Raw genomic sequence first — 14,567 nt, forward strand, 5'->3', positions numbered from 1 at the left:
ATGACGTACAATGTTTGGATTCACACGCGGAAGCGGAACCCCCTGTAGTTCCAGAGTTCATTTCCATAACCAATGAATTAGTGAAGTTCACGCAAAATACACATATATTATTTATATTGATCACAGTCATCGCATTCGTCATTTGTTGGCTTATTTCGTAGCAATGTCCGAGAGAACAGATGACGGCATGAAAGCGCGCGTGATTCTCCAGCAGTGTCTGCATGCACGACTGCAGGTCAAACCTCCAGATGCTGAGAGTGAAGCTGAATGGGTTGAGGTATCAGAAAAATAATTATATAATTAATATTAATTAATTCCAGTTTTTGCCTAAATGATGACATGTCTAGTGTATTTCTGATTATTCAGATTAATAGGGGAATGGTTATCTACATCTGCTTTTTCAAAGGTGCAACTGAAGATATAATCCCCAAAATGGGTATGCAATTGCTCCTGTCTCACATGTGCAATAAAACATACCGTATGCATGAATTCTGAAATGTAATAAATTATATAGGCTATTCAAGATATGTTTTTCTCTCTCAGTCAACACTCTGCTGAACATGAAGCTTTGTGAGACAGAATCTGGAAAGTATACTTCAGTCCTTGCACTACCTGGCAGTATTCTCATAGTACCCCAAGCCACACTTGGAGGAAAGCCAAAGGGAAAAGGGATGCAGTACCATGGCAACATTGGGAAAGATGAAGGCTTGAAGCTCTACGACAGCTTTGTGTCTCTCTGTCAAAGTGAACTCTCAGCCTGCAAGAACAGTGACACTGTTACAGAGGTCAAACATGGAACGTATGGAAACCGACAAGTACTGAAGCTGGATACAAACGGACCTTATACTCATCTGATGGAGTTTTAAGATTGACTTTTTCACTTGTTTGTAGAATCAGCTTCACAGTAGTGATCGGTAATATATGGGTGATTGAAGGACCAATATGGACTTCAGAAGTACAATAGACTGTTAATGCACATTTATAGTTTCCACTCCTGACTAAAGTGCAAAGCGTAAGCCTGGTGTATGTGTCTGTGTTTTTGTTATCTTCATGAGTGCTGTGATTCTGTGAGTATGTTAATCACCTATTTGCCTGTAATTCTGGCCATAACTACCAAAAAAATCATACAATCCTATCTGTGCTGTGTTTTATCTGAGCCAGTTAGGAAGGAAGATTGGCTTTTAACTAAAGGCTTTTCTGTATTATGGCCCCTTGAGGACTACATTTATTAGTAGTAGTAGCAGTAGTAAACAGCAAATTATAGTTTTCAAAATTAATTTATTTGTATGCACCTCTTATTTTACACACACACACACACACACACACACACATACACACATATATATATATATATATACATACATACATATAAATTCATAAACAGTCAAACCAACATTTATTCAGACACCTTGAACATTTCATTCATTAATACAGTTTATTCACTAAATGGTAATAAAATATGACAAGATCTCAGAGTTGTGTTAGAAAAAATTTATCTTAATTATGTCAGATAACACTTAAGCAAAACATGGGCAGGTCAAAGTGTCTGAATCATTTTTGGTTCCAAATTTTTATCAATTTGTATGAAGAATTTTTGGGTATAATATGTCACAGTTTACTTTATTATGCTATCCTCACTTACATAAATGAACTATAGTGACCTGCACTCACTAGTAAAAATATATCAAAAATATAAAAAATTAATATATTTTTTTAATCAATATATTTATTATTTTCACATGAATATTGCACAGAATCAAGAATTTGGGGGGTTCCAAATTAAACATTATTTTTTCAACAGGAACATAGGATGAAAGTATACTCTAAGCCATAAAATATGACTGGGTGGTTCTTCTGATTTCCATTGTATAGCTATACATTTCTTTACTGCCATCAGAGCCATCTTAACAAAATGTAATTTCTTCCTTTGATCAAGATGGAAGACAGATTCATCCCCCAATAACATAAATCTTGGATCAAATGCAAGCTTAAACAATTTTGTCAATAGTTTGTAGGCTATTATCTTTCTCCAATAGGTTTCAAGTTCCAAACAAGTCCAAAACATATGCAATAATGTACCAACTTCTGTTTTACATCTAGGACAACATTCTGAACATGAATCACTTATCTTGTGTAATCTTTCAGGTGTATAATATACCCTGTGTATAATATTAAACTGTATTATTCCGTGACTACTGTTGTATGAAAATGTTAAAGCATTTTTACAGATGAATTCCCAAGTATCTTGTTTTTCCCATTTAAGTCTAGAAGGTAAATACATCCTCTCCATACAAATCAATGAGGTTGGTATACATATAAGAAATAATTTTTGGTTTGACTGTATAATCCTCAAAACACAGTGATAAAAAAAAACTATACCTGCTAATTAATCTATAAGCACAGTTAATTAAATTCCAAATTAAATTTAAAGTTGACACATTATTTTTTGTCACCGGTTTTTGTATTAGACCCTAAGAAATCAATTTCGACGTGTCATTTAACTCATCCACAACATTTGATCTGTTGAATGACACGCTTTGGATTTACTGTGGCTGAATGTCCCTCTCCTGTCCAGCAGGTGACAGTGAAGAGCAGACATTCCCAAATGCTTCCTTAACCAACGATCCACATCCAAAACAGTTTGCACACCAAATGTGGGCATTGCAATAATGAGCAAGAGAATGTTTCATTCAGCGACATGTCGACACGACCAGGCTGCAAGATCTTAAATCCTGTAAGGATTCAATGTTCATGAACTCCGAAGGCACTATCTTTATAGTGTTTTTGGCACTTTGAAAATGACTCATTGTCTTCTTCATCAAAAAACCTTCTAATGGACGGCAGACCGAAGGAGCTTTACTCACAAAGACAAGACACATCAGCTGTACGACATCGAAAAACATGTAAGGTAAACAAGGGGGCTGAATGCCTTTCCCAGCCTTCTAATGGGACTTCTAACGGGGCAAATAAAAGGATCCCCGAGCGAGGAGGACACTTCGGTTCTCCCTGCAGAGATGATCATGTTCCAGTTTACACGTTGGTCTTGGTGCTTCTGCTCTCTGTATGCACACGCTTTTACAAGATCACTGAGCCTCCACATGTATGGTGAGCATTAGATCTGTAGAATTGATAATAATAACCTTAATACCAGTGCACGGTCAATAAACCTTATGGTTCATTATTGCAGTTGGGATGAGACTCATTTCGGGAAAATGGGAAGTTATTACATTAATCGCACCTTCTTCTTTGATGTCCATCCGCCACTTGGAAAGGTATGGATTTCATTGCATCTAGACCCCTGTTGCTCCACTATAATCTGAGTTATTTTGTCAGTTTTGTGTAGTTTGTGACTCAAAAGGATGCATCTACACTCCGTACTCAGATGCTGATTGGCCTTGCTGGATACCTGACAGGCTATGATGGCACCTTTCCCTTCATAAAACCAGGGGACAAATATGAGCACCACAACTACTGGGGGATGAGAGCGGTAAACATTTTAATTGTCTCCCAGTTAATTTCATGCAGATTTCTAAGACTGAGGTAAACTATATTTATATATTAAAGTTTAAGTTATTTCTATAAGAAAACATAAAAAATATTGTTAGTAAAAAAAAATAAAAAAAAATTTTTATATATATATATATATATATATACACTACCGCTCAAAAGTTTGGGATCAGTAAGATTTTTAATGTTTTTAAAAAGTTTTGTCTGCTCACCAAGGCTTAATTTATTTAATTAAAAATACAGAAAAAACAGTAATATTGTGAAAAATTATTACAATTTAAAATAACTGTTTTCTATTTGAATATATTTTACCAAGTAATTTATTCTCGTGTTGGCAAAGCTGAATTTTCAGCATCATTATTTCAGTCTTCAGTGTCACATGATCCTTCAGAAATCATTCTAATATGATGATTAGTTCCTCAAGAAATATTTGTTATTATTATCAATGTTGAAAACAGTTGTGTACTTTTTTCAGGATTCTTTGATGAATAGAAAGTTCAAAAGAACAGCATTTATCTAAAATACAAAGCTTTTGTAACATTTTACACTACCGTTCAAAAGTTTGGGGTCAGTAAGAATTTTTTTTTTTTTTTTTTTTTAAAGAAATTAAAGAAATGAATACTTTTATTCAGCAAGGATGCATTAAATCAATCAAAAGTGACAGTAAAGACATTTCTAATGTTACAAAAGATTAGATTTCAAATAAACATTGTTCTTTTAAACTTTCTATTCATCAAATAATCCTGAAAAAAAAAAAATATTGTACACAAATATTTTGTACAATTGTAAACAATAAATGTTTCTTGAGCAGCAAATTGACATATTAGAATGATTTCTGAAGACTGGAGTAATGATGCTGAAAATTCAGCTTTGCCAACACAAGAATAAATTACATTTTAAAATATTTTCAAATAGAAAACAGTCATTTTAAATTGTAATAATATTTCACAATATTACTGTTTTTACTGTATTTTTAATTAAGTAAATGCACCCTTGGTGAGCAGATGAAACTTCTTTTAAAAACATTAAAAATCTTACCGATCCCAAACTTTTGAGCGGTAGTGTATATTATTGTGATTAATTCCTTTTGTGTGTAGTTCTGTGCAGCTCTTGGTTCCTGTCTACCTCCTTTTGCCTTTCTTATTGTCCTGGAGCTGTCCCATTCTACACCAGCAGCGCTAATCGCAGCCTCTCTTCTTATTTTTGGTGAGTGTGGTAGTGATCATCAACACAGAGGTGAGCTGTATTCAACAATGATAATCTGAATCTAAATCAACTGGTCTATTTTTTTTTTTTTTTACAACAGACACTGGCTGCATCACCCTGTCTCAGTACATTCTCCTGGATCCCATTCTAATGTTTTTCATCATGGGCTCTGTTCTGTGCATGGTCAAATTTAACACACAGGGATTCAGGTAGAGGAGGAATCTCTCTATGAAGTTTTAGTGTTTGAGTTTGTGTACCTAATATATCAGGAATGCAAACTGTCTTTCTTGTCTTCAGTCCTTTCAGCTTCTCCTGGTGGCTCTGGCTGCTTCTGACGGGGGTCTGCCTCTCTGGGTCTCTGGGAGTGAAGTTTGTGGGGCTGTTTGTCATCGTCTTGGTCGGAATCAACACAGCATTTGATCTGTGGAGGCTGCTTGGGGATCTCAGCTTGTCTCTGGTATAAATGAGAACCTGTTTCAAGATTGAAAGTTTCAAACATATTCACTACTGTTCAAAAGATTTTTTTAATGGTTTTGAATGAAGTCTCTTAATCTTACCCAGGCTCCATTTATTTGATCAAAATGATTGTAATATTGTGAATTATTATTACAATTTAAAATAACAATTTTCTATTTCTACATTTTAAAATGTAATTTATTCCTTTAATGTCAAAGCTGAATTTTCAGCATCATTACTCCAGTCTTCAGTGTCACATGTTCCTTCAGAAATCATTCTAATATGCTGATTTAGTGCTCAAGAAACATTTCTTATTATCAATGTTGAAAACAGTTGTGCTGCTTAATATTTCTGTGGAAACCATGATATGACCCCCCCCCCTCCCCTGTCAACCCCCCCAGAAAAAAAAAAACCCTGAAAATAGTTTCTTATTTTCCTCTAGGTGGATTTTGGGAAGCACTTATGTGCTCGAGTTTTTGGGTTGATAATGCTTCCATTGTTCCTATACACTACAATATTTGCCGTCCACTTCATTGTCTTAAACAGAAGGTATGTTTGAGCCAATAATGATATTCTGTTCTATTGTAAAAGCAGTTGGTCATAAATAAAATAAAACATAATTTTAACAGCCTTGTTTTTTTTCATACACAGCGGTACTGGGGATGGTTTCTTCAGTTCTGCTTTCCAGTCTCGCTTGATTGGAAACAATCTACACAACGCCTCCATGCCAGAGTGTAAGTACAACTTAAGATCAATATTGAGCATTTTTACTGCTCATGTTTCTTTTATTACTTAAAAACATTATTGAATTGTGAAAAGATTCAATTTTCTGACAATGTCCTGGGCTTTTACTCCTCTCTCCACACAGATCTGGCTTATGGCTCTGTCATAACGGTGAAGAATCTGCGAATTGCAGGAGGATATCTGCACTCTCACTGGCATCTTTACCCAGAGGGGGTTGGAGCTCACCAGCAGCAGGTCAGTTCACCACTCTCTTCTTCTCTTACCAAACCCAAAAAGGTAGACAACAGTAACAATATTATCTGTAAGATTTTAAGATGAAATTCCAACATATATTTCTTATTTTCGTTTATAATTTCTAATTGCTGGGTGGGTAAGATTTTTTTTAAAAGAATTTAATATTGGATGCAACATTAGCAGATGCATTAGATGGATCAAAAGTGACACAGATATTTATAATGTTACAAAAGATTTATATATCAAATAAATACTGTTCTTTTGAACTTTCTGTTCATTAAATAATTCTGAAAATGTATCATGGCTTTCACAAAAATATTAAAGGGTTAGTTCACCCAAAAATGAAAATTCTGTCATTTATTACTTACCCTCATGCCGTTCCACACCCGTAAGACCTTCGTTAATCTTCAGAACACAAATTAAGATATTTTAGTTGAAATCCGATAGCTCTGTGAGGCCTCCATAGGGAGCAATGGACACTTCCTCTCTCAAGATCCATAAAGGTACTAAAAACATATTTAAATCAGTTCATGTGAGTACAGTGATTCAATATTAATATTATAAAGCGACGAGAATATTTTTGGAGCGCCAAAAAAAACTAAATAACGACTTATTTAGTGATGGCCGATTTCAAAACACTGCTTCAGGAAGCATCGGAGCATAAATGAATCAGTGTGTCGAATCCGCTGTTCGGAGCACCAAAGTCACGTGATTTCAGCCGTTGGCAGTTTGACACGCGATCTGAATCATGATTCGATACACTGATTCATTTGTGCTCCGATGCTTCATGAAGCAGTGTTTTGAAATCAACCATCACTAAATATTTCGTTATTTTGTTTTTTTGGCACTACAAAAATATTCTTGTCGCTTTATAATATTAATATTGAACCACTGTACTCACATGAACTGATTTAAATATGTTTTTAGTACCTTTATGGATCTTGAGAGAGGAAGTGTCCATTGCTCCCTATGGAGCCCTCACGGAGCCATGGGATTTCAACTAAAAAATCTTAATTTGTGTTCTGAAGATTAACAAAGGTCTTACGGGTGTGGAACGGCATGAGGGTGAGTAATAAATGACAGAATTTACATTTTTGGGTGAATTAACCCTTTAAGCAGCACGACTGCTTCCAACAGTGATGATAATTATAAGAAATGTTCCTTGAGCACTAAATCAGTATATTAGAATGATTTCTGAAGGATCATGTGACACTGAAGACTGGAGTAATGATGCTGAAAATTCAGCTTTGCCATCACAGGAATAAATAAATAAATATATATATATATATATATATATATATATATATATATATATATATATATATATATATATATATATAATGGAATAAATAAATACAAAATATAATAGTAAACATTTATTATATTAAAATAATTGTTGATCAAATGAATTTTTTGTGAGCCTTTGTGAGCATAAAAGACTTCTTTTAAAACGTACCTTCTTTTAAAATCTTACCAACCTCAATTTTTTTTAACAGTAATGTACAGTATCTTAATGTGTATGTTTGGTACTCTATATGGTTTGTACTTTGAACTTTATTCTATTAGGTGGTGTGTAACAGTAAATAATTTTCCTAAATCTATTTTGCATCTTAACCCATGTAGGTTACAGCCTATTTGCACAAAGATTATAACAACCTGTGGTTGGTCAAGAGACCTGACAACACTGAAGGTGAGTTCATTTATATGTTTGCACTACTTTACTACTCTGTATAGACACTGCACAAGAGTCGATAACTCCTGTTCTCTGCTAAGATCCCACAGGGTCACCAGAGCTGGTCCGACATGGTGACATCATTAGACTGGAACACAAAGAGTAAGCATCAAGTTTTTTATTTTCTAAAGTAACAGTGATAATAATAGTAATAGTGCACACCTGATTCTCTTCATCAGAACTACAAGGAATCTTCACAGTCATTTCCATGAAGCTCCACTGACCAAAAAACATCTGCAGGTCACAGGATACGGCATTGTGAGTTTTTCAGTAGAAGTAACAGTTCATGTACTACTGGTTTTGGTATTCCTACTAGATAACAGCGAACTTCAGCACATCTTTAAACCTTTAATGAACATTAATCATTTTTATAAGTTCAAAGACAGCAGCATCATCAAACAGAATCGCTTTTCATTTCAGAATGGAAGCGGAGACATGAATGACTTGTGGCAGGTGGAGGTGTGTGGAGGGAGGAAGGGAGATCCGGTGAAGGTGCTGCGTAGTAAAGTGCGCTTTCTCCATCGCTCCACGGGTTGCGTGCTCTGCTCTTCTGGAAAGACCCTCCCCAAGTGGTGAGAGCGTTTGTTCAGAACAAAACTCAGATCTGGGGTGCGTTTCCCGAAAGCGTTGTTAGCCAACTATGGTTGAAAGTCCTGTTGTTACCAACATAGTTCAACAATTTGGCATTTCCCGTTTCCTCTTGAGCTGTGGTTAGAAGCATAGTTTCTTGTTAAATGACGTGGACTTAAATGGATCATGCTCTTGGGTGCAATAACCTAGCTAGCATTCTGTACATTCTATATCTTTCATTCTATTTAAATATAATATAATATATTGTAGGAATATACAAGGGGAACTCTGAAGTGATGACGTATAAGAGAACCCGTGATGAATTAAACATCAAATAAAGCAAAATGACATGGAACAAAAACAGTAAAGTAGTCACTAGGTGCCATGTTCGTAATAGCAGCATCTCGGAGATCTGGTACAGATTAATTAGCCGAAGTTATTACTCTGCCACCTGTGTGTGAAGTATTGACGATAGTCCTATATTGTTGAACCAATGTGGTTAAAACGACAGCGGTGCGACCATATTACTATGGTTTTGGGAAACCGTCATGACTAGGTGATTTGTTTTTCCAATGATGCATCATACAATGGTAGTTAATCAGCAAGTTACATAGTTGTACAGGAAACACATCTCTGGTTAGTAGCGCATAACATATTAAAGAAAGCCATTATTAAACTGCATTTTACTTTTCAACAGGGGATGGGAACAAGTGGAGGTCACATGTAGCCCGTATGTCAAAGAGACCCCCAACTCGCAATGGAATATTGAGGATCACATCAACCCTAAATGTATGTGCATATAGCTACATTTTAAAATCATGATAATAGGTAGAATTGTGCCACTGGATGGGTTTTTCTCAGCTGATTGTAAAATGTCTTTGTGTATTTGCAGTGCCCAACATCAGTCTTTCAGTGCTCAAACCCACTTTCCTGGAGATCCTCTGGGAGTCTCATATTGTGATGATCAGGGTAAGATTTCACCTACAAGAAAATCTACCCCTTAAAAATGCTCTTTTTACATGGGAATGATGTATAAATTCAATTACATGGTTTAAGTTTAATAAAACTTGTATTTTTGTTTAGGGAAATAGTGGTTTAAAGCCCAAAGACAATGAGGTAAACTCTAAGCCCTGGCATTGGCCCATCAACTATCAGGTATGTTGTGAAAAAGCAGATGTTTTGAGTAGAAGTGTTGTTTATGTACAGAAGAGGATTAGGGCCAAGCAATAATAAAAAAATAAAAGCATCTCGAGATTAAAGTTGTTAAATTTCAAGAAAAAACTCGAGAAAACTTTTCGAGAAAGAAGTCGACATAAAATGTTGAGAATAAACTCGTTAAATTCCGAGAAAAAACTCGTTAAATTCCGAGAAAAAAGTTGAGATAAAATGTTGAGAATAAAGTCATTAAATTACGAGAAAAAAGTCGTTAAATTATGAGAAAAATGTTGTTAAATTTCGAGAAAAAAGTTTAGATAAATGTTGAGAATAAAGTCATTCAATTACGAGAAAAAAGTCGTTAAATTATGAGAAAAATGTTAAATTCCAAGAAAAAACTTGTTAAATTCCGAGAAAAAGGTTGAGATAAAATGTTGAGAATAAACTCGTTAAATTACGAGAAAAAAACTCTTTAAATTTCGAGAAAAAAGTCGAGATAAAATGTTGAGAATAAAGTCATTAAATTACGAGAAAAAAGTTGTTAAAGTATGAGAAAAATGTTGTTAAATTACGAGAAAAAACTTGTTAAATTCCGAGAAAAAGGTCGAGATAAATGTTGAGAATAAAGTCATTAAATTACGAGAAAAAAGTCGTTAAATTATGAGAAAAATGTTGTTAAATTCCGAGAAAAAACTCGTTAAATTCCGAGAAAAAGGTCGAGATAAAATGTTGAGAATAAACTCGTTAAATTACGAGAAAATAACTCTTTAAATTTCGAGAAAAAAATCGTTAAATTATGAGAAAAATGTTGTAAAATTTCGAGAATAAATTTGTATGAACAACATTTTATCTCGACTTTTTTCTTGAAATTTAACGAGTTTTTTCTCGTAATTTAACGAGTTTATTCTTAACATTTTATTTCTACTTTTGTCTTGAAATTTAACGAGTTTTTTCTCATAATTTAACGAGTTTATTCTCAACATTTTATTTCAACTTTTCTTTCGAAATTAACGAGCTTTTTCTTGAAATTTAACAACTTTAATCTCGAGATGGTTTTATTTTTTTATTATTGCTTGGCCCTAATCCTCTTCCGTATTTATGTACTATTATAGTATTTATAAATATTTAATTGGCTTTTATTTTTATATTTTCAATTTTGTAATTTTATTTTGTTTTAATAAATTTGTATTTCTATTTAGCTTTTTTTTTTTTTTAAGTGCCCCATTATGCTTTTTTGGGATTTACCTTTCATGTTGTGTATAATATAGCTGTTTGTGAATGTAAAAGGTCTGCAAATTTTCAAAGATCAAAGTGCACGATAAATGGAGCTATTTTCTCCCAAAACAAAGAACCGATTCTGAACTGTCGAAACAAGTCGTCAGTTATTCACTCTTACTTAAGCACAAACCTATGTAGGTTTGTAACAAATCTGCATAATGTAAGGTGATAGTCTTCATTGGTCTGCTCTACTTTGACCGTCCTTCAAAAACTGAGGCCTGGAAGAGATTGGTTTGTGTTGTTGACATGTCAAGAAGACACTGGTTTCTGCGCTGCGAAAGCAAATCCACTTTGCATGCGCTTGCAAAGGATGAGGATTCTGACTCAAATTGATACGGTAAATACGACACCATCATTACTGTTCATAATTCATCACTGTATATACAGGAGCTGGGTATGCTTCTGGAGGTAATGGCCCTTTAATTTCCGGCATGCGCTGTAAGCAGTAGACCAATCACAACAGACTGGGCAGTCTGACCAATCGGTGCAAAGCAGGCTTGCGGAAAGGATGGGTTTAGAGAGGCTGAATCTTTGAACAAACCGTTTTCAAACTCTTTAAAGGTACCCTAGAACCTTTTTTAAAAAGATGTAATATAAGTCTAAGGTGTCCCCTGAATGTGTCTGTGAAGTTTCAGCTCAAAATACCCCATAGATTTTTTTTTTTAATTCATTTTTTTAACTGCCTATTTTGGGGCATCATTATAAATGAGCTGATTCAGGGCTACTGGCCCTTTAATTCTCGTGCTCCACGCCCACGGAGCTCGCGCTTGCCTTGAACAGTGCATAAACAAAGTTTACACAGCTAATATAACCCTCAAATGGATCTTTACAAAGTGTTCGTCATGCATGCGGCATGCATGCATCGGATTATGTGAGTATTGTATACTGTTATATTGTTTACATTTGATTCTGAATGAATTTGAGGCTGTGCTCTGTGGCTAACGGCTAATGCTACACTGTTGGAGAGATTTATAAAGAATGAAGTTGTTTATGAATTATACAGACTGCAAGTGTTTAAAAATGAAAATAGCGACCGCTCTCTTGTCTCCGTGAATACAGTAAGAAACGATGGTAACTTTAACCACATTTAACAGTACATTAGCAACATGCTAACAAAACATTTAGAAAGACAATTCACAAATATCACTAAAAATATCATGATATCATGGATCATGTCAGTTATCTGCCATTTTTCGCTATTGTTCTTGCTTGCTTACCTAGTCTGTTGATTCAGCTCTGCACAGATCCAGACGTTCTGCCCTTGTCTAATGCCTTTCATAATGTTGGGAACATGGGCTGGCATATGCAAATATTGGGGCGTACACCCCGACTGTTATGTAACAGTCGGTGTTATGTTGAGATTCGCCTGTTCTTCTGAGGTCTTTTAAACAAATGAGATTTATATAAGAAGGAGGAAACAATGGAGTTTGAGACTCACTGTATGTCATTTCCATGTACTGAACTCTTGTTATTTGACTATGCCAAGATAAATTCAATTTTTCATTCGAGGGCACCTTTAAGAAATGAGGTGATGTACATTATATATTATGAGAAAATTAGTGGTTTTTGACCTTGGATGCATGTAAACCTATTGTGTGAGACCTCTAAAACAAAATTAGGAGCCTTTAAAATAGCATAATGGGGCACTTTAAATTGTAATAATTTTAGTACTTCAACTTATTTTTAGTTAGTTACCAGCACAACATTTCTACATTTTTTTTTTTTTTTTTTTTTTTCAGCTGTATTTCTATAAACAAAAATGATTTTTTTGAAGATCCACATCTGAGTATTATCTCATCATTATTCATTATTCATAACAGGGTTTGAGGTTTTCTGGAGTGAATGAGACAGAGTACCGTGTTTATCTCCTCGGCAACCCTGTAAGTGTCTCTGTCCTTTTTTATGCCCTCTGTTTGCTGAGATCTCTTCTCCTGTCATTACCAAAACATCATATTTCATCCTCAGGTCATCTGGTGGCTGAACATATTGAGTCTGGCTCTATTTGTTGTCATGCTGACAGTGGCTTCTTTAGCAGTACAGAGAGGAGTGAAGATGGAGGGAATGAGGAATGGTAAGCAGCACTGCAGGTCATGCAGTACTTGGAAAAAGAGCCAATCTGAATAAGTCTAAAACAACTGATGCTTTCTTTCAGTGCACTGTCACACTCTCATGGAGGGTGGTGGGATGCTGCTTTTGGGCTGGCTGTTACACTACCTCCCTTTCTTCATCATGGGTCGCATACTCTACTACCACCATTACTTTCCTGCCATGCTGTTCAGCAGTATGCTCACAGGTACAAAGGCAAACAAGATAACCAAACGGTGAAAATCTGCTAATGTTCTTATCAGACTGTTTTCATATGGACTGAAGGTTAATAATTAATTTGCTTTATGTAAATTATTTAAACCTAATTTGGTCTTTAAAATGTTTTGGTTGTTTAACAGTTCAAACTCTGCATTAATTAGCATATTTGTTGGCACAACATTATTAGAGTTAACACATTAAATGACTTTCTTTATTTAAGGTATTACTCTGGACATCTTCCTTCAGAATTTTCAGCTTCTCTTTAGTCCATCCATATCCCATTATCTTCTGAGGGGAGGTCAATCTATACTCTTGTTAGGGTTCATCTACAGGTAAGGCTCTACAATATTTACTTTTAGTTGTTTTAGGCTCACATTTACTTTGTTTTCTTTATTATTATTATTATTTTATTTTTTTTAACTGTTTACAAAATTTCCAGTTTGAAATAATTAAAGTAGGGTATATTTATTTATTTAATGCAAAAATTGTGTATTATACAAATATTCTATGTATTATGTTTGTTTAGGTGAAAGATTCAGCCCATTTCTAATATTGATCTCACTCTGAAATTTCTACTGTCCCTTCTTGTTTCAGCTTTTACCTTTTTCACCCTCTCTCCTATGGCATGAGGGGGCCGCTGGCACACGACCCTGCCTCCTCCATGGCCGGCCTCAGGTGGATGGAATCCTGGGAATTTTAGACATTTCTATTCAATTTTAGACCATTTTAATTCCGTTCAATTTTAGACTATTTATCCCAGGGCTTAATAACATGTTTTAACCATTTTAGTTGTTTCGTGTTGACTGGGTGATTTCATTGTTGAAGGACAGCCTTTACTCTGCTGTGATGAAACGTTTTTTAAAATAGTGTTTTAAAGTTAAAGTATTTTACAGTCTTGTATTTTTGATAGTGTTTACCTGCTGTTGCTGAAGTGTAATAAACTGATAGAAGAAATAAAGTGCCTTTCAGTTTTCAAATTTAAAGATGCTGTATAATGTATTCACCCTCTTGATTGTGGTTTTTTTACATTTCATTTGTTACAAAATTCATTTAAGAAGAAATTTATGAAATAGTGTATTCAAAAACAGGCAACCTTTGATTATGATATGTAGGGTGATTTTTCCATTTTAACCAATTTTTTTGTTAATTTGAAATGGCCATACTACAGAATTTCAATTGGATTTATGTTGGGCTATGTGGTTCTGAAATAATAATGTTATTTGCAAGATTTTTTTTGCTGTTTGCTTTCGTTTGTCTTGCTGAAATTATAAATGCAGATCAATGACTGACTGAAATTAATACAATACAAAAACGTCCATGTATTAATTTTATTTGTGTTGCATTTGATAGCAAAAAATTTTCTTGGTTCTTTTACTGAAAA

General features: G+C 34.5%; 2 protein-coding genes across 4 annotated transcripts; both read left to right on the forward strand.

Moving 5' to 3' along the window:
* The first annotated feature begins 3 nt into the window (after positions 1–3).
* Positions 4–1,135, forward strand: dtd2 (D-aminoacyl-tRNA deacylase 2). 2 transcript variants are annotated; one of them, XM_048191451.1, is made up of 3 exons: positions 4–277; positions 367–436; positions 544–1,135. In XM_048191451.1, the coding sequence occupies exons 1-3, from the start codon at positions 164–166 to the stop codon at positions 864–866; spliced, it is 507 nt and encodes a 168-aa protein (XP_048047408.1). In that variant the 5' UTR covers positions 4–163; the 3' UTR covers positions 867–1,135. The 2 variants fall into 2 exon arrangements, with proteins under 2 accessions (XP_048047408.1, XP_048047409.1); XM_048191452.1 differs by having other exon boundaries at positions 16–277; positions 348–436.
* A 1,434-nt stretch (positions 1,136–2,569) lies between these two features.
* pomt2 (protein-O-mannosyltransferase 2) lies at positions 2,570–14,169 on the forward strand. 2 transcript variants are annotated; one of them, XR_007184983.1, is made up of 21 exons: positions 2,570–3,105; positions 3,188–3,272; positions 3,383–3,487; positions 4,605–4,713; positions 4,814–4,922; positions 5,011–5,170; positions 5,612–5,718; positions 5,821–5,903; positions 6,038–6,147; positions 7,771–7,837; positions 7,921–7,981; positions 8,059–8,137; positions 8,300–8,451; positions 9,147–9,238; positions 9,342–9,418; positions 9,533–9,604; positions 12,703–12,762; positions 12,848–12,953; positions 13,035–13,203; positions 13,407–13,518; positions 13,781–14,169. XR_007184983.1 is itself a non-coding variant. In XM_048191453.1 (21 exons), exons 1-21 carry the CDS (start codon positions 2,834–2,836, stop codon positions 13,884–13,886), a joined length of 2,265 nt encoding a protein of 754 aa, XP_048047410.1. In that variant the 5' UTR covers positions 2,571–2,833; the 3' UTR covers positions 13,887–14,169. The 2 variants fall into 2 exon arrangements, 1 of the variants encoding a protein (XP_048047410.1); XM_048191453.1 differs by having other exon boundaries at positions 2,571–3,105; positions 13,035–13,175.
* Positions 14,170–14,567: the final 398 nt, after the last annotated feature.

This window comes from Megalobrama amblycephala, linkage group LG5, assembly GCF_018812025.1.
Source record: "Megalobrama amblycephala isolate DHTTF-2021 linkage group LG5, ASM1881202v1, whole genome shotgun sequence".
In the NCBI taxonomy this organism is placed as follows: Eukaryota; Metazoa; Chordata; class Actinopteri; order Cypriniformes; family Xenocyprididae; genus Megalobrama; species Megalobrama amblycephala.

Excerpts from the sequence above, each read along its gene's own strand:
- dtd2 (XM_048191451.1), top strand. The coding sequence starts at position 164 with ATGTCCGAGAGAACAGATGACGGCATGAAAGCGCGCGTGATTCTCCAG. Across the intron at positions 278-366 it reads GTGAAGCTGAATGGGTTGAG|ATTAATAGGGGAATGGTTAT; the intron begins GTATCAGAAAAA and ends CTGATTATTCAG. Across the intron at positions 437-543 it reads AGATATAATCCCCAAAATGG|TCAACACTCTGCTGAACATG; the intron begins GTATGCAATTGC and ends TTTCTCTCTCAG.
- pomt2 (XM_048191453.1), top strand. The coding sequence starts at position 2,834 with ATGGACGGCAGACCGAAGGAGCTTTACTCACAAAGACAAGACACATCA. Across the intron at positions 5,904-6,037 it reads CAACGCCTCCATGCCAGAGT|ATCTGGCTTATGGCTCTGTC; the intron begins GTAAGTACAACT and ends CTCTCCACACAG. Across the intron at positions 13,176-13,406 it reads GTTCAGCAGTATGCTCACAG|GTATTACTCTGGACATCTTC; the intron begins GTACAAAGGCAA and ends TCTTTATTTAAG.